Here is a 23,785-nt window from a genome sequence, read left to right as displayed (position 1 = left end):
TCCAACCGTGGTGTAGTGGTTTAGCACTCCACTTAGTTGTCAGTAGGTAAAAAATTACCCCAACAGGAAATTTAGTATAATTCAAACCAAAAAAAAAAGAAAAAAAAAGAAAAAAAAACACGCAAGCCACCAGGATATGATAGTAAATTGTCTATCAAAAGTGAGTAGTTTTCTTAGTGGGGGTGGGAGTCAACAGACTTTGGCATTTTTTTGAGTGTTTTGGCATTTTTTGAGTCTTCCCCTGGCATTTTGTTGAAAAATAATCTGGCAACCCTCAAAGGAAAACTGAATTACCGAGAACTGAAAAGTGAAAAGTTATTTAAACTAGACGTCTACGTTACACCAGTTTCATGCAACTATTTCTATGGTTTCATGATTATCCTGATATCTGTGGAACATTCTAATTCACTTTTTTAACCATGGCAGAAGGTGGGTTTGGCCCTGTAACGAACCGAAGACCTAAGATCCAGCAATTATGCAGGTAAGTAAATGGGACTTGTTGATGTGTTTTTCTCACTCACTGACACTGACACTGTCACTGATCACTGACTCCTGTTGTAGTTTCGGTTTGCAAGTTTTTTTCAAATTTTAATCCTAGCTAGGCACTTTAATAACATATTCAAATTCAAAACATTTTAATTTGATCCAGTCAGAGGGACTTGAAGTAACATTTACTTTGTATGGTAAGTGTATGGAAAAAATTAGGGTAAAGAATGAAAATTGATTTTAGGTGGCGGTTTGATACACCTCCGTTGGAGGTGTACAAAAACGCACATTTTTATACACCTCCATTGGAGGTGTACAAAAACGCACCGTTTTTATGCACCTCCGTTGGCGGTGATGGTAAAGTTGTTGCTGCATACGTCCATGAGGTTTAAATAGTTTTAGATTGTAGCTAGTTTAGCACGCTGCTTAGTGATTACCGATGTACAATGATAATAAATTAAAGAATAATAACAATAATTTAAAAAATCAAAAGTAAAAAGAAACATGGCACACAAATACTGATCTCAAATAAATAAATAATTTTAGAAAATTAAAATCGAAGATTTTTTTAAAACATGATAAAAAGTTTTTGAAAAAAAAAGCAAACAAAAACAAAGTAAATCAAAAAAAAAAAAGTCAACATTGGGAATCGAACCCGGTACTTCCAAGGTTGGAGTCTGACAGCTTGTCCACTGCACTACGGAGCCACCTGACTGTTCATCACATTTAATGTCTTTCTAAAACATTATTTCACCTTCAATGCAACTTCTATTTTCTGGTTTTATATTTCGATTTTTTAAATTATTAATATTTTTATATAAATTTATTAACAAAGACATCCTACAGATGTCACAATATAACTTTCGCCATGTCCAAATGAAGAAACACAATATCGCTAATGAAATTGGGTGGAATGCGTGACGGAGGTGTATAAAAACGATCCGTTAAGATACACCGTCAACGGAGGTGCATAAAAACACTACGTTGATTTTATTAGGAGAGGGATTATTGGCTGTCATTATCCTTAGCTCAGACACCTGTCTGGGGATAACGAAAAGGCTGGGCTTTCATTATCCCCAGACAGGTGTCTGGGGATAACCAAATTTCGTTATCCCCAGACACATATTTGCAACTCCGCTCTCTTACTTAAACAATTATCCACATTCCAGAATATGGAATGTTTCCGAATGCACATGGAAATAAGGAAAGTTAATAAAATATCTTTTTTTTGTTGTTGTTGTTTTTGTGCGTTTTCTCCTTTTTGTTTGACCTTTTGTTCCGTTTCTGAGCATGAAAAATATTGTTTGTTTTTCTCTCCTCTATCTGACCATTTGGTCGCTCTCTGAATATTTCTGTTTGTTTGCTTTTTAATTATTTATCCTTTTTAGTCACTTTTTGAGATCGGAGTGGGGACAAATATGACAGTTTGCTAGAAAGTAGAAAGGAACTAAGAGAGAGAGAGAGTAGAGAGTTTTTTTTAAAAAGAGGTGGGGGGGGGAGGATGGATGGGACATTTATCCCTTGCACCGTTCTGTAAAAAGAAGACGGAAGGTAAAAAAAAATATTTTTAAAATAGTGGATTTGAACCCGCAACGTCGATTCTGGCAAAACTTCCAGGGCAGACGACTAAACCATTCAGCCATGACACCCACTTCGAAGTCGACGCATATTGTGTATATGTAGTAACAACTGCTATAATGTTGGTTGATTTTATGTTTTTATAAATATTTTATTAACTTTCCTTAATTCTTTTTTTTTTAACTCTCTCTCTCTCTTCTCTCCTCTCTCTCCTCTCTCTCTCTCTCTCTCTTCTCTTCCTCTCTCTCTTCTCTCTCTCTCTCTCTCTCTCTCTTCTCTCTTCTCTCTCTCTCTCTCTCTCCCTCTCTCTTGGTTCCTTTCTAGTTTCTAGCAAATTGTCATATATTCGTCCCCACTCCGATCTCAAAAAGTGTCTAAAAAGGATAAATAATTAAAAAGCATACAAACAGAAATATTCAGAGAGCGACCAAATGGTCAGATAGAGGAGAGAAAAAAAAACAATAATTTTTTAAAAATATAAACAATTTTTAGAAATTCATGCTCAGAAACGGAACAAAAGGCCAAACAAAAAGGGGAAAAGAATAGACTCGCACAAAAAAAAAAAAACAAGTGGCGGAACCAGGATTCGAACCCACAACGTCGATTCTGGTCAAAGTTCCAGGGCAGACGACTAAACCATTCAGCCATGACACCCACTTCAAAGCCGACGCATATTGTGTATATATGTAGTAACAACTGATTTAATGTTGGTTAATTTTATGTTTTTATAGATATTTTATTAACTTTCCTTATTTCTATGTGCATTTGGAAACATTCCATATTCTGGAATGTGGATAATTGTTTAAAGGAGCGGAGTTTCAAATATATGTCTGGGGATAACGAATTTTCATTACGCAGCGTATTATTAATTAGACTATTAATTTATCGTATCTAAATCTAGTGTTTTTATGCACCTCCGTTGACGGTGTATCTTAACGGATCGTTTTTATGCACCTCCGTTACGCATGCATATTCTACCCAATATCATCAGCGATATTGTGTTTCTATTTCTGTATTTGGACATGGCAAAAGTTATATTGACATCTGTAGGATGTCTTTGTTAATAAATTTAAATAAAAATAATAATAATCTTTAAAAAATCGAAATATAAAACCAGAAAATAGAAGTTGCATTGAAGATAAAATAATGTTTTAGAAAGATTTTATTAAATGTGATGAACAATCAGTTGGCTCCGTAGCGCAGTGGACAAGCTGTCAGACTCTTTTGAAGTACTGGGTTCGATTCCGTTGCGGACATATATTTTATTTAAAAGTTTACTTTATTATTTTATTTTCTTCTTCTTCCTCTTTTGTTGTTGTTGTTGTTGTTGTTGTTTTTCAAAAACTTTTTATCTTGTTAAAGAAAAAATCCGATTTTAATTTTCTAAAATTATTTATTTATTTGAGATTATATTTCTGTGCCATGTTTCTTTTTACCTTTGATTTTTTAAATTATTGTTATTATTCTTTAATTTACTATCACTGTATAAACGTACTAGGCAGCGTGCTAAACTACAATCTAAAACTATTTAAACCTCATGGACGTATGCAGCAACATTTTCATTGTTACCATCACCGCCAACGAGATGCATAAAAACGGTGCGTTTTTGTACACCTCCAATGGAGGTGCATAAAAACGCCACCTTAATTTATTATGATTATGGGGAGTTGTTTGGGTTTTTTTGGTCCTGAAAGTAGGGTCGGTGGCGAGTGGTAAACTCTCTAGGCCTAATGTGTGAGTTTATACGTATACAATTTCAATGACATTTGGCAGAGGCAGAGAAGTCGAAATTCTTCAATAATAAATTGTCTATCGAAATACTAAGCCTTAGTTAGAGTTAAGACTAAGCATGATTTTTAATTTAAAATCTACATAGATCATAACATATGTTTATGGCAAATGTATAATATTCTATTTCCTCAGGTATTTTATTCATGGAGCTTGTCACAATGGTGATAATTGTCGATACGTTCATGATCGGTCAGGAACAGTTCCATCCAACAATGTGTGTAAATTTTATCAACAAGGACGCTGTACATATGGAAGGGTTTGCAGGTATTTGATTTGTTTCAAGCAAGGTGCAATTTTATTTTTTTTAGTTTTGAATGTCATCATTTATCAAGCTGATGACAGAAAAGATTGAAGAGCTGTGATTGCTGATGTTTGCAATTAGGTACCAAAAGTGAAAATTTGAAATGTTTTGAATCCTTTTAACAAAACTAAGATTTTTTTTTAAATTATTAAAGTCGATTAAAAAAATATTAAAAAACAAATGAGCAATGAATTTTTACTTTTTTTTTCGACTTAGGTTTTGTGTGTCTGATTCATTCCTTCAAAGTGTGTGCAGTTTAGTCAGATAATATATTATTTTAAGGGGGTCAGTGACCTCGAGTATCATTATTATTATGTTGGTTCCAATATGTGAGGTCAAGGCTAAACCCATCCATTCAATGCTTTGCTCTGAGACTGCCAGGACCTGTGTCCTCTATTATTATTTGACCCCCCTCTTTAGTCTCTATTCAACCTGCACATTTTTACACACTTTATTTTTATTTTTTTTTTGGATATCATCTGGGTACTTTTTACATTATCTGCTGCAAAGCATTCATAGTCAATTACGGGAAGTTGATTCCGCTTATTGGTCTCAAATTCCGCTTTTTAAAAAAATTCTTTAGGCTGTTGGGGGTAGGAGCCTCTAGATGAGTCCCAGATTGACTGATAGATCAGATGCTTTCTCACTATTCCTCCTTGCTTTATATTTTGATGATTAAAAAATATTTTTTTTGGTATCTTTATCAGGTATGATCATGTCAGATCAAGTCATGTAGATGACCAAGATGTGAATCCTTACAACAGAAATAATGGACAGCAACGACGTTCATCACCAGAATCGTCTGACACGCGTGCAAATGGTATTGCTAGGAGGACAAGGAGTCAGGCTAAGAATGATTTATCATTAGAGTCATCAAAGACACATGCACATAATATTGCCAGACAGACAAGAAGTCAGGTTCGAAATGATTCATCACCTGAGCCATCTAGCTCGCAAGCAAATGGTTTTGGCAGATGGACTAGGAGTCGGGCTCAGAATGGCATATCACCAGAGCCATCCAACACACATGACATTGGTTTTAGCAGACGAACAAGGAGCCAAGCTCAAAGTGAGAATAATTGGGAGTCATCTTTGGTGACCTTGAAAAAGGGCAATGGCTGTAACAAAGAAATAGAAAGGGCAGCAGATAAAAATCAGTCATCGGGAGACAGCAATACAAGTAGAGTCTTTCGAAAGAATTGGGCTAAGGCCAAAGACTTCGTTCCTGGGCAAAAATACCATGCCGGTAAGTACCTAATGATAAAGAGAGGTGCCTAAATGAGCCAATAAAATGGAGATAAAGATAAAGGGACTAAATCTAACTCAACACAAAACAAACAACGTTTCAGCCTTTGGCCTTTTTCGAGTAAACACAAAATATTACAACAACCACCAGCACCACATCATCATCACGACTACTACTACTACAACCACCACCACCACATCATCACTACCACTACTACTACAACCACCACTACCACATCATCATCACTACTATTTGTACTACAACCACCATCACCACCACATCAACATCACTACCACCACTACTACAACAACCACCACCACATCATTATCATCACGACACAACTACTACAACCACTATACCACCACCAAATCATCATCACTACAACCACTACTTCAACCACCACCACCACCATATCATCATCACAACCACTACTACTACAACCACCACCACCACCACATCATCATCACTACCACTACTACTTCAACCACCACCATCATATCATCATCACTACCACTACTACTATAACAGAAAAGTGAGTGGAGCAGGCACTTATGTTGGTAACAACAAGATATGAAGTGAATAGAAAAGTGCCAGAAGACAATAGAGAATAAAAATTTTTCGCGGCGGTGGTGGGGTTCGAACCTGCGACCTTATTGGTACGACAACTCCGCCTGGCAGGTGAGAGCGTGGCTCTACCGTGTGAGCTATCCACGAACACCTAAAATATTCGTTTCAAACCCAAAGTCATTACTAGATCCCTCTCTCACCCACTTCTTGAGACCGCCGATTCGTTCGTACACCACCATCGCGAATAATTTTGACCAGCAGTTAAGCTTAATAGCCAATATTCTCAACACAAACATATAACATAGAAACGATTGAGACATTGAGTATGCTCCGGTGTATGGGGTGAATTTTTAATTCAGAAAAGTGAGTGGAGCAGGCACTTATGTTGGTAACAACAAGATATGAAGTGAATAGAAAAGTGCCAGAAGACAATAGAGAATAAAAATTTTTTCGCGGCGGTGGTGGGGTTCGAACCTGCGACCTTATTGGTACGACAACTCCGCCTGGCAGGTGAGAGCGTGGCTCTACCGTGTGAGCTATCCACGAACACCTAAAATATTCGTTTCAAACCCAAAGTCATTACTAGATCCCTCTCTCACCCACTTCTTGAGACCGCCGATTCGTTCGTACACCACCATCGCGAATAATTTTGACCAGCAGTTAAGCTTAATAGCCAATATTCTCAACACAAACATATAACATAGAAACAATTGAGACATTGAGTATGCTCCGGTGTATGGGGTGAATTTTTAATTCAGAAAAGTGAGTGGAGCAGGCACTTATGTTGGTAACAACAAGATATGAAGTGAATAGAAAAGTGCCAGAAGACAATAGAGAATAAAAATTTTTCGCGGCGGTGGTGGGGTTCGAACCTGCGACCTTATTGGTACGACAACTCCGCCTGGCAGGTGAGAGCGTGGCTCTACCGTGTGAGCTATCCACGAACACCTAAAATATTCGTTTCAAACCCAAAGTCATTACTAGATCCCTCTCTCACCCACTTCTTGAGACCGCCGATTCGTTCGTACACCACCATCGCGAATAATTTTGACCAGCAGTTAAGCTTAATAGCCAATATTCTCAACACAAACATATAACATAGAAACGATTGAGACATTGAGTATGCTCCGGTGTATGGGGTGAATTTTTAATTCAGAAATTCTGAATTAAAAATTCACCCCATACACCGGAGCATACTCAATGTCTCAATCGTTTCTATGTTATATGTTTGTGTTGAGAATATTGGCTATTAAGCTTAACTGCTGGTCAAAATTATTCGCGATGGTGGTGTACGAACGAATCGGCGGTCTCAAGAAGTGGGTGAGAGAGGGATCTAGTAATGACTTTGGGTTTGAAACGAATATTTTAGGTGTTCGTGGATAGCTCACACGGTAGAGCCACGCTCTCACCTGCCAGGCGGAGTTGTCGTACCAATAAGGTCGCAGGTTCGAACCCCACCACCGCCGCGAAAAATTTTTATTCTCTATTGTCTTCTGGCACTTTTCTATTCACTTCATATCTTGTTGTTACCAACATAAGTGCCTGCTCCACTCACTTTTCTGAATTAAAAATTCACCCCATACACCGGAGCATACTCAATGTCTCAATCGTTTCTATGTTATATGTTTGTGTTGAGAATATTGGCTATTAAGCTTAACTGCTGGTCAAAATTATTCGCGATGGTGGTGTACGAACGAATCGGCGGTCTCAAGAAGTGGGTGAGAGAGGGATCTAGTAATGACTTTGGGTTTGAAACGAATATTTTAGGTGTTCGTGGATAGCTCACACGGTAGAGCCACGCTCTCACCTGCCAGGCGGAGTTGTCGTACCAATAAGGTCGCAGGTTCGAACCCCACCACCGCCGCGAAAAATTTTTATTCTCTATTGTCTTCTGGCACTTTTCTATTCACTTCATATCTTGTTGTTACCAACATAAGTGCCTGCTCCACTCACTTTTCTGAATTAAAAATTCACCCCATACACCGGAGCATACTCAATGTCTCAATCGTTTCTATGTTATATGTTTGTGTTGAGAATATTGGCTATTAAGCTTAACTGCTGGTCAAAATTATTCGCGATGGTGGTGTACGAACGAATCGGCGGTCTCAAGAAGTGGGTGAGAGAGGGATCTAGTAATGACTTTGGGTTTGAAACGAATATTTTAGGTGTTCGTGGATAGCTCACACGGTAGAGCCACGCTCTCACCTGCCAGGCGGAGTTGTCGTACCAATAAGGTCGCAGGTTCGAACCCCACCACCGCCGCGAAAAATTTTTATTCTCTATTGTCTTCTGGCACTTTTCTATTCACTTCATATCTTGTTACTACTATAACAACAACCATTATCACATCTTCATCATTACTACAACCACCAACACCACATCATCCTCACTACCACCAGTACTACAATCTCTACCACTAGGTTTTGGCGCTTTACTTCATTTGGAATAAGGAAACTTTGGGATTGTATTTGGCAATGTCTTTATGTATCATAATCTAATTATAATCAGTTATCTATTTAGAACTATACAGTATGTAAACAGAAGGTCAAATACCATTCCCATTCCTTTTTCTTGTATGCCGAAATTCCTCTTTCGGCATTGAGTTTCCTACGAGTGGTGTCTGAAACTCCTGTAAGCCAAATTTAAAGTTGGCTTCTCGGGATTAATGAAAAAGACTTTAGACAGTCTAGACGCCCCACACCGAAAACAACTCCGTCGAGTCATAGATGTGATATGGCCAGACAAGATTAGGAACCAAAATCTCTACGACTGTTGCAGAGTACACCCTGTCAGTGATAGAATAAAACAACAAAGATAGAAACTCTTGGCCAAATTCTCCAAAGAGACCATAACATACCGGCCCAGGCAACAATGAAGAAATACTTCAATGCCGGGAAGAAATACTGCAAATGAACACCAACGTCTCTACCAACAACACACTAAATGCCGACCTGCAGACATACATACAATTGTCTGCTCCAATCAGCAACAGAGAATTTGTATCTGTACAGCAAAAAAAAAACTCTTCCATCAAAACTAGAGGCAGAGCATGATCTGCTCACTCTTAAAGCGTTGGCACAAGACAGGGTGATACATGGAAAAATAAAACAAAAGGAATCCAACAAGCAGAGGACATATTGACAATCACATAATTCACAGCAAGCATCCTTGTGACTACATAGCCAAGATCATCATCATATTGGTACTGAATCCAGTATCCGCAAAACTTTTCTTTTTCTTTTTTTTCACCCATTTTCTCTTTTTATTGGATTATTACTTTAATTTGAATTGAATTTCTCCCTTTCCCCAGGTGCTACATACGCTAACAGAACCCGTGATCAAGATGAGGGTGGTGATGTTAGAAGACAACCGATAGCAGGTCAATCAAAGGAAACTTTGGAGGAAGACCTGTTGTGTCCATACTTTGCCCATGGCCATTGTCCTTATGGTGACAAATGTACTTATATTCATGGTGAAATATGTGACATCTGCCAGATGCCCAGGCTTCATCCTACAGATATGGCACAGAGAGAAGAACATTCAACGGTAGGCTGATATTGTCTATAACTATAATACACATGATGATATTCTGCCAGTACATTTTGTCTTCACCCCCCCCCCTTTTTTTTTTTTTCTTCTTCTTCTTCTTCTTCTTCTTCTTCTTTTTTTTTCTTCTTCTTCTTCTTCTTCTTCTTCTTCTTCTTCTTCTTCTTCTTCTTCTTCCTCTTCTTCTTCTTCTTCTTCTTTTTCTTCTTCTTCTTCTCTTTCTCCTCCTCTTCCCCCTCCTCCTCCCTCTGACATTAATGGCTGGAAGATATTTATGGATGGGAAGTATGAGCGCTATTTTCTTTGCCGTTTTTAAGTTTGGACATTTTATATCCAGGGTGTCCAGGCAAGTCGGATAAGTCAGTTTTTGGTCAGACGTTAGATTTTGGTCGGATAATGGGTTAGTAAGTCGGATAAATCTAAATTTGGTTGGTAAAATTGACGCAGGCCGGCTGTCGCAAATACCAGGTTCTGTACCAGAGCCTATAAGCCTGTTAACATTGTAAATGCTCTCTTTGCCTGAAGTTTAAAACAATTAATTGTGAGTAAAACTCTGACTATCATATTAGCCATAACATAAAACGCTCAACGGACACCAAGGACACTGAGGACCTTCCAATTCGAAAGTGAGTGTCATACCACAAGACCACATTGCCGCACAAAATGAGACATCTAGGTATCGTCTGTGTCATGGCAGCAAACCACATCAGGGGCTCGGCGTTCGAAGGACATTTCCATAAAGAGAGCAATTCCCGCTACAACTCCTCCATACAGTTACAGTAGTGTATTTGAGTTCTTCAACTATCCCAGGTACTTTAATGAAAATGTGACAACTTGACCAATTTACAGACTTGAAGAAAATAATAAATCTTATACAGTGCAACTTCTGGATGACGACACCCTGGATAACAACATTACCCTCTGGCCCTGATTTTTTTCGCTATATGATATTAATAAAAAACCCAAAATAGCGTCATACATTTTAGTAAAACCCCTGTTTAGCGACATCGTTATAACAATAATCGGTCTTTGATCCCGATGAATGCAAAAAGCGTTGTTATAGTTTCTTCCCGACATGGTGATAGAAAAAAGGAAATATGTATTTTACTTTGTCTCAAGTCTCAATGAAAAGTTCAACTTATGTAAAAATTGACTTCATCTTATCAATATGTCTTCGTCTTTTGGAGTGGGACTGGATTTAAAAATCAACATGATTGTAAGTCAATCTAAGTTGCAAATTTTTGAATTCTGAAATTGAAACAAATTCTCTATATACACGTTTTTCTATTTTCCCTCTTTCCACAGGAGTGCCTGAAAGAAATGGAGAAAGACATGGAACATTCCTTTGCAATCCAAGAAAGTCTGAAGAAAGAATGTTGTATTTGTCTGGAAATAGTACTTGAAAAAACTGACAAAGAACCAGGAGGGGCTTCAAAAAAAGCTAGTAAATCTAACCAATTTGGCATCCTTGAAAATTGTGCTCACTGTTTTTGTTTGGATTGTATCCGTCGTTGGAGGAGTGATAAAATGTCATTTGGCAAAAACGTGAGGTAAGCACATTGATATTATTTTTATATTTCTATCAAATGAAAATTAGATTAGTTGTGTGGTTTTTCTCTCAGTTGAGAGAGCTTTGTAATTTTGCCTTGTTTATGTAGATTGATCACTGGTTGACAAGAAGAAAAAAAAAAGACTTCAAGAACCAGTATACATCAAATCTTCTTCTTCTTGCATTCCCTACGTCCATGGTTCAAGACCTTGACATGGCCAGAGAGCTTGTGTGCCTCGATGGATAGTTATGTCAGCGGGAGATTTTACTCCTGGCTGGGTCAGTTATCGTGGACAAGGCAAGACTAAGTTTGATCCACATTGATGAGTAGGAAGTTGACACAGGATAAGACTTCCACTTAGTCATTATCCCTAAGCACACCATTCATGTTCTGTGGCCCACGATGCGGATGAGGTTTAAGGGGCTGCCTTCAGCAAATCAACACCAAACAAGAACATTCAAAGTTCTCAACCTAAGCCATGCATTCTTCAGGTGGTGAGAGAGAGCGCATCAACAGAGAAATGTATTTTATCTAGGAAGACGACACTCAGAATAAAAACCATGGTTAGACAGGAATCATAAGCATTAGCTTGCACCCTGCTGAGAAGAACTCTCTGAAATAAAATTGCCTCTGCCTTGTGGGAAAGTCCTGGAAGACAAAAGGCTATGGGTAGCACCACTTTAGAAAATAACCAGCTGAATTCTGAAGTCAGAGGTTTTAACCTTAAATGAGTAAATAGAATGGAAAAACACACAACTCGACCCCTAAAAGTTCCCATGAATATTCCAAATTCCAGCCCTACAGTCATCATTTTAAGATTGCTGTTCGTCTAGGAAGATTATGAGCCCTTAAATTGTTATTTTCTTTTTCTTTTTTTTTTTTTTTTCTTTTCTTTTTCTTTTTCTTTTTCTTATTTTTTTTTTTTTTTTTTAGGTTTAGATGTTCAAGGCTGTTGAAATTTTGTTTTTATTTGATTACTTTGGCAGGATAAGCGAAATGTGAACATAGTTATAAGATTACTTATTTATATTTAAATGAATAAATTCACTTTCACATTTAATTGAAACGGAAAAAATTGGAAAATAGCAGTGGTAACTATACATAATTATTATTTTTTTCTTTTTCAGAGTGTGTCCCATTTGCCGTGTTCATTCAGACTTTGTTACTCCTAGCAGTGTTTGGGTGGAGGAGGAGGCAGCCAAGAAAAAAGTAATCAAAGACTACAAAGATGCCTTAAGGTATGGTATGTTTGATAAATAGGGCCATTTCACGTTGTGTAAACTACATTTGACATAAGTTTTTGGCACCATAGAATAGAATTAGGTGACTAAGGACAGTTGGGATGACTAAGACCAGCCCCCAAATGTGTCCCACAGATTGAAAGATAGGAAACAAATATCATAAAATGTACATCGTTTGATAGATTTCAACCTTCCTCTCACTTTAGAAACAGAACATTGGACTTGTTATTTCATTGCCAAGATATATCATATAAAGATGTTAAAAAGTGGCCATTATGGCTTGTGTGTGTATTTTAGTGGATCTTTGCACACACTACACACTCGAATATAGCTGGTGTTGCTTCTTGATTGCGGCAAGTGAATGTATTGCACCTGAGGAGACTAAAAGATGGAGAATGGGGGGGGGGGGGGGGGGGGGGGGGGGGGGGGGGGGGGGGCGTTGATTGAGAGATAGACTTTCATTAAGGGCAGATCCAGATTGATGAGTTTAGCTCCCTGGTGTTGTAGCAATGACTATGAAAAATGTTTTTTTCTCTTTTTGAGGAAAATTTTGTCTAAAATCAAAGCCCTATCTCCACTGAGTAAAAATGTTTTTGAATTTTGAAAATCCATTCATAAATAAACAAGTTATGCAGTTTCAAAGGTGTCATTTATTAGGATGACCCGCAAAGAGGAAAAAAACGCGAAAATATGGGACGCTTTTTCGGCATTTTTTTTCGGCCTTTGGTTGTATCTTGCGTAGTAAGTGAATTAAAAGATTGAAACTTGAAGAGCAAATTAGGATGGTGTTTTGTAAAATACGGGAAAAGTACTCGTCATATTCATATGAAATTTTACAACCAAAAAGAAGAAATGTTCATGTATTACCTTGTCAGGGACAAAACCTCCAAGCCCGTAGTTTTAGAAATATTTTACTCCAAAGAGTAACGGTCTTCTGGTAATCGCACGACTTTTGTCGCTTGACATAATCTAAAATGACCTTTTTTCTAAATGTGTGCCAACTTTCAGTCATATTCATCGATAAACAGCGTCGTAATTAATTTTTTAAAATAGCATATACGAAACAGCTTCGTCCCATATTTTGACGCGAATTCGGGCACTTCGTAAGCGAAAAAGAGGCCCAAAGATTTGTGCGGGAAGTCATTGCTAGGTGTTGTGTATGACCAACCTGAATGATGAACCTAACAGTAACAAAGATCAAATTGAAGGTGTCCAAAATGTATAGTACTTGTAGCGTTCGTAACACATTGTGTGTATAGCAAATGAGAAGGCCAGTTGAGGATTAGATGATAGCATTCAGTCGTGTCGGGGGCCATGAGCCAAGCTTGATCATCAACATCCGTTTAATAATACAGTAGAATCCTGATAAAGCCAACACCAAAAACATTGGTTGACTTTCTCCATTATCAGAATGTTTTATTTTTAGTATTTATCTATCAGCAATGTCACTGTCAAATTAACTAGTCTTGATTGTCTTATTGTGAATGGGTAGGTAATTAACTCCCTTTGGTAGAGTACCCTTCATCTCTTTCTCACATGCAATGACTCAATTCTTTATCTAAAACTAAATCGTTTCCAGCAGTAAGTCCTGTTTAGATGACACTTACTGAGAATTCCTACAATGGCTGTTGATTATATCAGAAATTTGTTAACAAAATTAAGAGACAGAAAAGCAGGACTGTTGTTAGGTGTTGTCATCTTCCAGACTGCATTGTACTTTTACTTGAGACTTCTGAAAAATACTTATTTTTGCGGATGCAATTTCTTCTGTTAAGACATTTCATCTTCACTTTTTATCATTACCTAGTTTCACTGTACATGACACTTTTTTCAAAATCTTAACTTGACAGGGTTTTATTTTAAGTACCTTCTTTAAAAGAAATGCAAGTTCCATCATCATGAGTTAAATAAGCTGTGGTCAGAAAGTTTATTAATTTTTATAAATTTTCAAACAAATATAGAGTTGTTTCTATCTTTATGAGCCCGTTTTATTTTCTCTTTATCAATTTTTCATCATCTACAGATTAAAAGATTGCCAATATTTCAAGCAGGGCAAAGGTGAATGCCCCTTTAATGAAAAGTGTTTCTACAAGCATGCCTATCCAGATGGAACCATTGCAGAGCCCAAACCACGGCCAAAACGAAGGCATCAGATGAATTCCAATGGAGAACTGAATGCAATGGAGTCGATGACACTCTGGGACTTTCTCGAAGTCAGAGAAGATGGGCTTATCTCCCTGGAGGACGAACTATCTTTGTATTTGTTAGGATTATTAGGAGATAGTGACGATGACAGTGATGACGATTTTTGGCTTTTAAGGGGTGCGTTTAGTGGTGGGGATTCATCTGATTCGGATGATGATTTTTAAAATTGTTATCAGTTGTTGTATAGCTCGTTTGCAGAGGTGCCAACCAGTTGACACAATCTTAATTCTTCTTCTTCTTTCAGCTTATCCCGCATTTTGCAGGGTTGCCATAATGAATGCCACATCTCCACGCATCTCAGTTCAGAGCATCATCTTCCTCCAGGCCCAGTTCTTTCATATCGTCCTTTACCTTATCCCATCTTCTAGTCTTTGGGCGTCCCTTTTTCTTCTTTCCCACTATTTGTACGTCCAATATTTTCCTTCCCACATACTCCCTCTCTCGCCTCTTTACACGTCCGAACCATTTCAATCTATCCTCTCTCATCTTTATTGATATATTCTTTACTTCAATCAACCTTCGAATTCGTTCATTTCTCACTTTATCTTTTCTTGTCCAGAGAAGTGACCGTCTCAACAATCTCAATTCTAAGAATGTTAATATCAGTTAAAAAAAGAAATTTAAATTAAATATTTGGCAGTTGAATGATGACTTCTGCACACTGGGTTTTTTTTTTTTTTTTTTTTTGGAGGATGATAATTTGGGCTTTTTAATTCTTATATATTTAGAAAATAGGTTGGCACCTCTGGAAAATATCATTTATGTTATGTTGAAGTTGAAAATGCTGGTCGTTTCAAAATAAACTCAAATTTTTAAAATTTATTTTTCTTTTTTCATTTGGAGGATCTCGATAGCTCAGTAGTAGAACATGCTTTACAAAGGGAATAATGTTTATTCCAAGATTTTTTTTCAGACTCCCCCTGTCCACTCGGCAGTGATTGGGTAGCCCTGGGTATGTAAGATTGTTGGAAAGTACGTTGTAATAGACTTCCATCCTCCAAGAAGAGTAGCTAACAATGGCTATTGATTGTAATGCTACATACACCTAATGGCTCTGACAAATTAGTACTTTTTATTTTTCATTTTGCCCTTGATTCGTGCTTTGATAAGGCAAATCCTACATTACAAACCAACAAACAGCAAGTAGTCAAGCTGCAGGAATTTAAAATTGAAACATGCCTATTAGGTATTGAAGAGTATTGTACCACTTCAGTTATAAATAACACCCTTTTCCTATCAATTAGTATTGATACTTAGAATGCTCACATCTCATCAAGGAGTTTTCCAAAACCATCCAATCAAGTTTGATTCTATTTTTGACTTCTGCTATTTGTAAGTTGTCAACTCAATAAAAAGATGAATAGGTATAACATTTCATTTGAGGCTTCCTTTACTTTTTGGCTTTTGAAAATCGTTCTGTAATGAAACGGCATCATCAAAATGTTAACATCTTTATTATTGATGTAGCTCGTGCTTCCCTACAATAAGTTTCAGCAATCAGTTTCTAAGCAGTCTAATATGTATATTTAAATAAACAACATTCAAGTCACATTGTTTTAGTCTTCATGTAAAAGAATGCTGGATACCCCACTTAAAACCTTGTATACACTCCAGCACAGTTTCCGAACTCTTCGGGACATGGAAAAACGTTTGTGTATGTGGCCCCGAGCTCAATTTGCAGCGCTGAGCTGCGGCTGACACCTGGGTTAAACCGGTCCTCCCTTGGAATAGACACTAAGGCAAATCTCTGCTTGAAGGCAGACCTGAGCCGAATTACAACATTAAGCGAAGAAGGTGTGCGATTAAGCGGAGCAATTATATATAGAAAAAAAATTCCGCTTTTCGGGAATGCAGAGTATGTGATTAACCGATGTGCGATTAAGCCCAGTGAACTGTACTAGAGCAATGAACATAAAATCATTTTTTTAAAAAAAGATTTCAACCTACAAAAATTTGGATTACAATTTATAGACCCAGAGTCGTATATAACAAATTCACATTTTATGAACTCTCGCCTTTATCTCTACTCTTGGGGGGTTCATTCTTTTATTATTTTGATCTGTTTAATCATATATAACTAAAAACAAATGGCAGATAATTAACGAGTGTCCTTTTTTATGGTCTTTGTTTCATATGTTACATTCAAACCTGTACTGATGCGAGTTTTCATGGATCCAGGAAAAATCAATCGTGTGAAACCCAACTCATTAGCACTATTGAAGAAATTGCGAGGTCCCTGTGAGAGAAAGCAGATTATACACATTGTGCTCGATTTTCCTAACGTTAAAGCCTTCAACACTGTGACATACAAGCACTTTCTACAAAAGCTTGAATGAAAAGGGATCCAGAGATTACATCAAAACAGCAGCAAACATCTTCCCCAGAGAATCTTTAAATGGTTTCAAAACTGGCTTTTAACCAGAGCTTTTATATAACGCAACAGAGCTTTTATATAACGCAATATCCACTAAGTGTGCCAAGGCGCTTTACAAAGGGTCCCCGACCAACAGCAACATGTAACAAGTAGAACAAGACGTGATGCCTGTTAGGCGATATTACAAAATTTATTCTGACAGAGACAACGCTGTTGACGGCCAGGTACTCATTTTACATCTGAGTATGGTGAGAGAATGTGAGTAAAGAGTCTTTTCTAAGGACTCAACTATGCGCCGAGCGAGGCTCGAACCCAGGACCTTCCGATCCGAAAGCGAGTGTCATACCACAAGACCACATAGCCGCACAATTTGCAATTGAACACAAGCTGTCATCAATCTGGGTGGGGTTCCTTGCCTCCCATAGTGGGCAGGGAGGTACTTACTGTGTCTTCTACTTCTATTCCCTTAGACCTTTTTTTTCCAATTTGCTTTCTGTCTTTGTCTTGGAATGAGAATACTTGGTTTTGTCCTGACCCTGACCGGAGTTCTTGGCTGGGAGGGAAACAGTCAAATGCATAGTTATTATTTTGGGAGATGATATTTTTTTCCTTGTAAATCATCTCTCTGTTATGTATTAATATATTTATTTTGAATGTATAATGTAAGCATTTGAGTGTATTCCTCTTTGTTGGGTCTTGTGCTTTTATCCGGATGAGACATAGGTGATCTCAAACTAAGCACATTGGTGGTATGTTCTTGGAATCTACATCTGATCCCTATTTGTCCCAGTTCCCCTATGTCTTACTTTCTCTTGGGTGCTTTAATTGTAATTCTAGAACTTTTTCTATCCCATTTTCTTCCTTATTACTGGCGCTGATATAACCTAAATGCGCTGATATAACCTAAATGTGTTGCAAGCGCCGTAAAATCCTTAAAAACAAAGAGGCCAGCAAATATTTCACAAATCTGACTGTCAGCTGGGTGGGGCTCCTGACCTCTCATAGTGGGCAGAGAGGTACTTACTGTGTCTTCTATCCCCCAATATATGTTTTTCAAATTGCTTTCTGTCTTTGTCTTGGAATAAGATTACATACTGTATTTGGTTTTGTCCTGGCCGAATGCCCTTGCTGAGAGGGAAAAAGTCAGTTGCATAGATAGTTTTGGGATATATTTTTTTCCTTGTAAATCATCTCTTCCCCGTGTGGTGTCCGGGGTCCCTCAACTGAGAGGGTCAAGAATAGCCCAACGCCAAGCCAGCGTGTCGTAAAAGGCGACTAATGGTGTGTGATTCCCCCATCTTTGAGTCACCTGGTCCTCCAGGTTGGGGGTTGGCAAAGGGTTAACACCCCTTTCCGTTAAACTCAAACCGTTACAGAAACACAGACAGACAAACTAAATCCTTTTTTTAGCTTGGGCGACCGAAGAGTTTCTGGAATTACAGAATTTATGAAGGACAACAGACAAAGCCGAAAGGACTCTGCTGACCCGATGACGTCTTCGCCAAACAAGCAGCTTCGAATTGCGTCGTGGAACGTTCGCACCATGTATGAAGCAGGAAAAAGCTCTCAAGTTGTGACTGAGATGAGAAGATACAGGCTGCATATACTTGGAGTAAGCGAAACCCACTGGATACAATCCGGACAGAAACACCTCAAGTCTGGGGAGAAGATTTTATATTCAGGGAGAGGGGACGGGATTCATACACAGGGAGTAGGAATAATTCTAAGCAAGTTTGCCCAGAAGTCACTGAGAGGATGGGAACAATGCGGAGAAAGGATCATTATGGCGTCCTTTACAACACGGAGTAAGAAGATCAGCATGAACATTGTACAGATCTATGCCCCAACAAATGATGCAACAGATGAGGACAAAGATACATTTTATGGTCTGCTACAACAAGTCATTGACAAGTTGCCAAGGAAAGACATCAACATATTGATGGGAGATGCTAATGCAAAAGTGGGACAGGATAACGTAGGCTATGAAGGTATCATGGGACGTCATGGCATGGGAGAAATGAATGATAATGGAGAGAGATTTGCAAATTTCTGTGCATTCAACAGTTTGGTGATTGGAGGATCAGTGTTCCCCCATAAGAGGATTCACAAAGCAACTTGGGTCTCACCAGATGGTGTGACAGAGAATCAGATTGATCATTTTTGTATCTCTCGTAGATTCAGACGTTCATTGGAAGATGTGACAGTACAGAGAGGGGCAGATGTTGGATCAGACCACCACCTGCTATTGGCAAAGCTTAAGCTCCGACTCAGAAAACACGGGGCCAGATCACATACAAGAAGAAAATTCGAGGTGAATGCACTTGATGGGGAAAAAATGAGGAATTCAAACTACAATTGAGTAATAGATTCCAACCTCTTACTGAGCTCGAGGAGGACATAGATGTAGAGTCACATTGGGCAAAGATCAAGGAAGTCTACATAACAACTTGCCACGAGGTATTGGGGGTAAAGAAATCGGAACATAAAGAATGGATAAGTCCAACCACCTTGGACCTTATTGAAAAGAGGAGAACAAGGAAGGAACAAGTGAATGCAAGCGAACAAGGGCTTCAAGACTGGATGCACAAGAGCAGTATCGAGCCATAGCTAAGGAAGTCAAAAGATCTGTGAAGAAAGACAAGGAAGCATTCATGAACAGACTTGCAGAGAAAGCAGAAGCAGCAGCGACTGGAGGACACATGAGGATCCTTTATCAAACTACCAAGACACTTGCTGGAAAATATGGGAAACCAGAGGTACCAGTCAAAGACAAAGATGGGAAAACTATTTTTGGAAAAGAGGCTCAATCTGAACGATGGAGGGAACATTTCAACTGCCTTCTGAACAGACCACCACCAGACAACCAGCCAGAAATTTTGCCTGCAAGGAATGAGCTACCAATTAGCTGTGATCCACCATCGATAGCAGAGATTGTGGGTGCCATTAACAAGATGAAAAGGGGGAAAGCTGTTGGACCAGACCAGATTCCACCGGAGGCTCTAAAAGTTGATGCGGAAAGAAATGCTGAGGCCCTGCACCCACTATTTGAGAGAATCTGGAATAACGGGATATTCCCAAAGGATTGGAAGGAAGGACATCTTATCAAGCTTCCAAAGAAAGGGGACCTCAGTAATTGTAATAATTATCGAGGCATCACTCTTCTTTCTATCCCAGGAAAGGTTTTCAACCGTATTATTTTAGAGAGAATTAAGAATGCAACAGATGCTAAACTGCGGGACGAACAGGCAGGTTTTCGGAAAAACCGTTCAACCACCGACCAGATTGCCTCTCTGCGAGTCATAGTAGAACAGTCTATAGAATGGAACTCTCCTCTTATTGTCAACTTTCTGGATTACGAGAAGGCTTTCGACAGTATTGACAGAGCAACATTGTGGAAAATTCTGGCACATTATGGACTCCCTGAAAAGATAGTAAACCTCATTAAGGAAATGTATGAAGGATCAAGTTGCAGGGTTGTACATGAAGATCAGCTTACTGACAGCTTTGAAATTAAGACTGGTGTCAAGCAGGGATGCTTGCTCTCACCATTCCTGTTCATCCTTGTCATTGATTGGCTAATGAAGGAAACCTCCAAAGGGAGAAGAAATGGGATACAGTGGACCCCCTGGACACAGTTGGATGATCTGGATTTTGCAGATGATCTGGCTCTTTTGTCCCACACCCAGGACCAGATGCAAGCAAAAACCACAATTATAAACAGCCTCTCGGAATCAATTGGTCTAAGAATTCACCCTGCAAAGTCAAAGGTCTTGAGGATAGGTACGCGTCAAAGGGAGCAGATCAAAGTAAAAGATCAGGAACTCGAAGATATAGACACTTTCTGCTATCTCGGAAGTATAATTGACAAGGATGGAGGCACGGAAGCAGAGGTGAAAGCACGAATAGGAAAGGCACAGGCTGCATTCACATCTTTGAACAGAGTTTGGAGAACTAAAGATATCTCCCTTCAACTAAAGCTAAGACTTTTCAACTCAAACGTGAAGTCTGTCCTACTGTATGGATGTGAAACTTGGAACGCATCACAGGCATGTATAAGGAGGGTACAGATTTTCGTAAACAGGTGCATGCGTAAGCTACTCAGAATAAAATGGATGGATAGAATAAAAAATGAAGAAGTATGGAAAAGAACACAGCAGAAACCAGTGGGAGAGGATATAGGAAGAAGACGATGGAGGTGGATTGGACACACGCTTAGAAAGAATGACTCAACTATAACAAAGAAAGTATTGGACTGGAACCCTCAGGGCAGAAGATCAAGGGGAAGGCCACGAGGAACATGGAGAAGAATTAAAGAAGCTGATATACAGAGAAGTGGTAAGACCTGGAATGAGATAAAAAAGTTGGCTCAGGATAGAGAAGGATGGAAACTGTTTGTCTGTGGCCTATACCCTGACCCAGGGTGAAAAGGCAATGATGATGAAATCATCTCTGTTATGCTGTATTTGTATTATGTTTTGTTAACATATATGATTTGTCAACATTTGAGTATATTCCTCCTCAGTGGTGACCTGTGCTTGTGTCTGGATGAGACTTTTAGGTGATCTCAAACTAAGTACTTTGATAGTGTGCTCTTGGAATCTACAACTGTTTCCTATTTGAACCAATTCCACCTTGTCTTACCTTTTGTTTTCTTGGGTGCTTTAATTGTAATTCTAGAACCTATAACTATCCCATTTTCTTCCTTTTTACTGGTGCTGATACTGATATGACCTTAATGTGTTCCAGCTCGTAACTGTAACACTTGAAAGTTAAAGCATTAAAAAAAAATGTTAATGGCTGTAATGCTTATCTGAATCATCTAGATCATTATCACTGTCTTCCCTGTTTAAAAGACAGAAGTACAGAAGTAATCCACTATATCTCCCTGAGATGAGATTCTGGAGCAAGATTCTCAAGACCGAATGAACCAAGCCGATTGAGGTGCACTGCAACTTCATAGGTCGCCATCTTAAATAAATTGTTGTCCTTAGAGACGTAAATCTTCCGGCGTAATAAATAATGTATAATTATTGAATAGATCAATGAAATACTGTACTGTAAAGGATATAAATAGTTAATTTTCAATAAGATTGTAAATAATTTCAGATAGGTAGAGTTGCATAGAAAGCAAGAGTTGGGAGTCGCATTAAAAACACATGATAGGACGCATCTGCCCAAATTCCTGGAATTTAGACATGTGCAGACGCTGTCGCTCACTTATCGTGTGCTGTTTACATGCACACCTGTTATGTAAAGCAGTGAGAAAATCCTTTCATTTGATGTGTAACATGATAGAGTTGTGTGTGTAAACATGGCGGTAGTAGGATCCGAAACAAATAGAAGTTTAGCTGCAAATTCTAGCTATTTAAATCAGAATTTAGCTACTGACATGTCTTACAAAATAAAATAATTAAACACATCTGCTTTATTTTCAAGCTTCATTACAATCATGAATCGATTCTTAAATGGTTTAAGTTTAAGAAGCATTATTCGCAACAACAAAAATTGTTTAAAATTCACATTATCTTCTATTTTGGCTCATCATATCTCAAATCAAAGCTTGCCACATCTTCCTGGGTTTTCTCATCCAGCCTCATAGACTCTATCTATCATCTTTACGGTTGCCATCAATTTTAAATGACTCATACAATCACCCCATCATGAGCTTTACGTGGACTTTTAATTCATAAACCCTATCAATATCAGTTTAGGCCACTGGATACCAAATAATGGAAGAAACTAAAGTGGGACAAATTAGGCCTAAGTCTCTTGATGGAGGATATGTTCTTGAACCTGAGCCATTTTATTCTATTATATCCTTTGGGCAAACCAAATTCTTTCACTGCAAGAGAAAGTCAGAAAGCCATATGAAAAGTAATAACATAATAAACAGATGGAGCTTCATGGCACAGAATAATGGTCTTCACTTTATACCCTGAAGGTACATGGTTCGAGTTCCTCTCATAATGTGTGGCTTTGAGCACACCATCTCGCTCGCAGAGCTGACACCTGGTATATTTTTATCTTTCCAAGGGAGATAAAAGTTATTTTTTTTAAAATTATTATTACAGTATTATTACAGGAGAAAAATAGAGAGTAAAAATATGACATCTACAAACAATCGACACCTCCTTTCTATTACTCCGAATAATAATAGTGATACCTAATCCTAAAATTGGGATCCCGATAGTTCAGTTGGTACAACACTCGCTTCACAAATGAAGGGACCACCAAGATCGATCCTGGGTGAAGTCGAGAATTTTTTGTTTTCTGACCCCTCTACCCTGCAGTAAATAGGAAGCTGGGTCTGTTAGATCTAGTGGAAAGTACTTTGCGACAGACCAGCATCCTATCCAAAGAATAGCAAGCAATTGTCATTGTACATTTCATGCAAAAGATATTGGGATTAACTCCGGCTCCATAGGCCTAATGTCTCTGAAGGATAAGACTACTAATCGGAATAGTTATAGCAATGGTACTTATAGTCAAGCACAAGATCTAGTAACCAAATCACTGTTTGGTGGTACTGTTTTTGTTTTGTTTTTAAGGGTTTTACGGCGCTTGCAACACATTTAGGTTATATCAGCAACAGTAAAAAGGAAGAAAATGGGATAGTAAAAAGTTCTAGAATTAAAATTAAAGCACCCAAGAGAAAGTAAGACGAAGGGGAACTGGGAACAAATAGGGATCAGATGTAGATTCCAAGAGCATACCACCAATGTACTTAGTTTGAGATCAATAAGTCTCATCTGGGCACAAGCACAAAATCCAGCAAAGAGGAATACATTCAAATGCTTACATTATATGTTTTTGTTTGTTTTTAAGGGTTTTACGGCGCTTGCAACACATTTAGGTTATATCAGCGCCAGTAAAAAGGAAGAAAATTGGATAGTAGAAAGT

The 23,785-nt window shown here is 38.3% G+C and overlaps 1 protein-coding gene across 1 annotated transcript; it reads left to right on the top strand.

Moving 5' to 3' along the window:
* Positions 1-269: 269 nt before the first annotated feature.
* On the top strand, positions 270-15,888 carry LOC144974439 (putative E3 ubiquitin-protein ligase makorin-1). Its single transcript, XM_078917313.1, has 7 exons — positions 270-481; positions 3,988-4,119; positions 4,864-5,402; positions 9,280-9,515; positions 10,821-11,065; positions 12,193-12,303; positions 14,330-15,888. Exons 1-7 carry the CDS (start codon positions 420-422, stop codon positions 14,673-14,675), a joined length of 1,671 nt encoding a protein of 556 aa, XP_078773439.1. The 5' UTR covers positions 270-419; the 3' UTR covers positions 14,676-15,888.
* The last annotated feature ends 7,897 nt before the right edge of the window (positions 15,889-23,785 follow it).

The sequence above is a fragment of the Berghia stephanieae genome, chromosome 6 (genome assembly GCF_034508935.2).
Source record: "Berghia stephanieae isolate SIO BIC M18660-M18661 chromosome 6, UCSD_Bste_1.3, whole genome shotgun sequence".
NCBI classification, from domain to species: domain Eukaryota; kingdom Metazoa; phylum Mollusca; class Gastropoda; order Nudibranchia; family Aeolidiidae; genus Berghia; species Berghia stephanieae.
This window is presented reverse-complemented; position numbering and strand designations above follow the sequence as displayed.

Bases quoted from the DNA above. Each gene is read 5' to 3' on its own strand.
- LOC144974439 (XM_078917313.1), top strand. From the start codon at position 420: ATGGCAGAAGGTGGGTTTGGCCCTGTAACGAACCGAAGACCTAAGATC. The intron at 482-3,987 runs GTAAGTAAATGG...CTATTTCCTCAG, and splicing joins AAGATCCAGCAATTATGCAG to GTATTTTATTCATGGAGCTT. The intron at 4,120-4,863 runs GTATTTGATTTG...TATCTTTATCAG, and splicing joins ACATATGGAAGGGTTTGCAG to GTATGATCATGTCAGATCAA.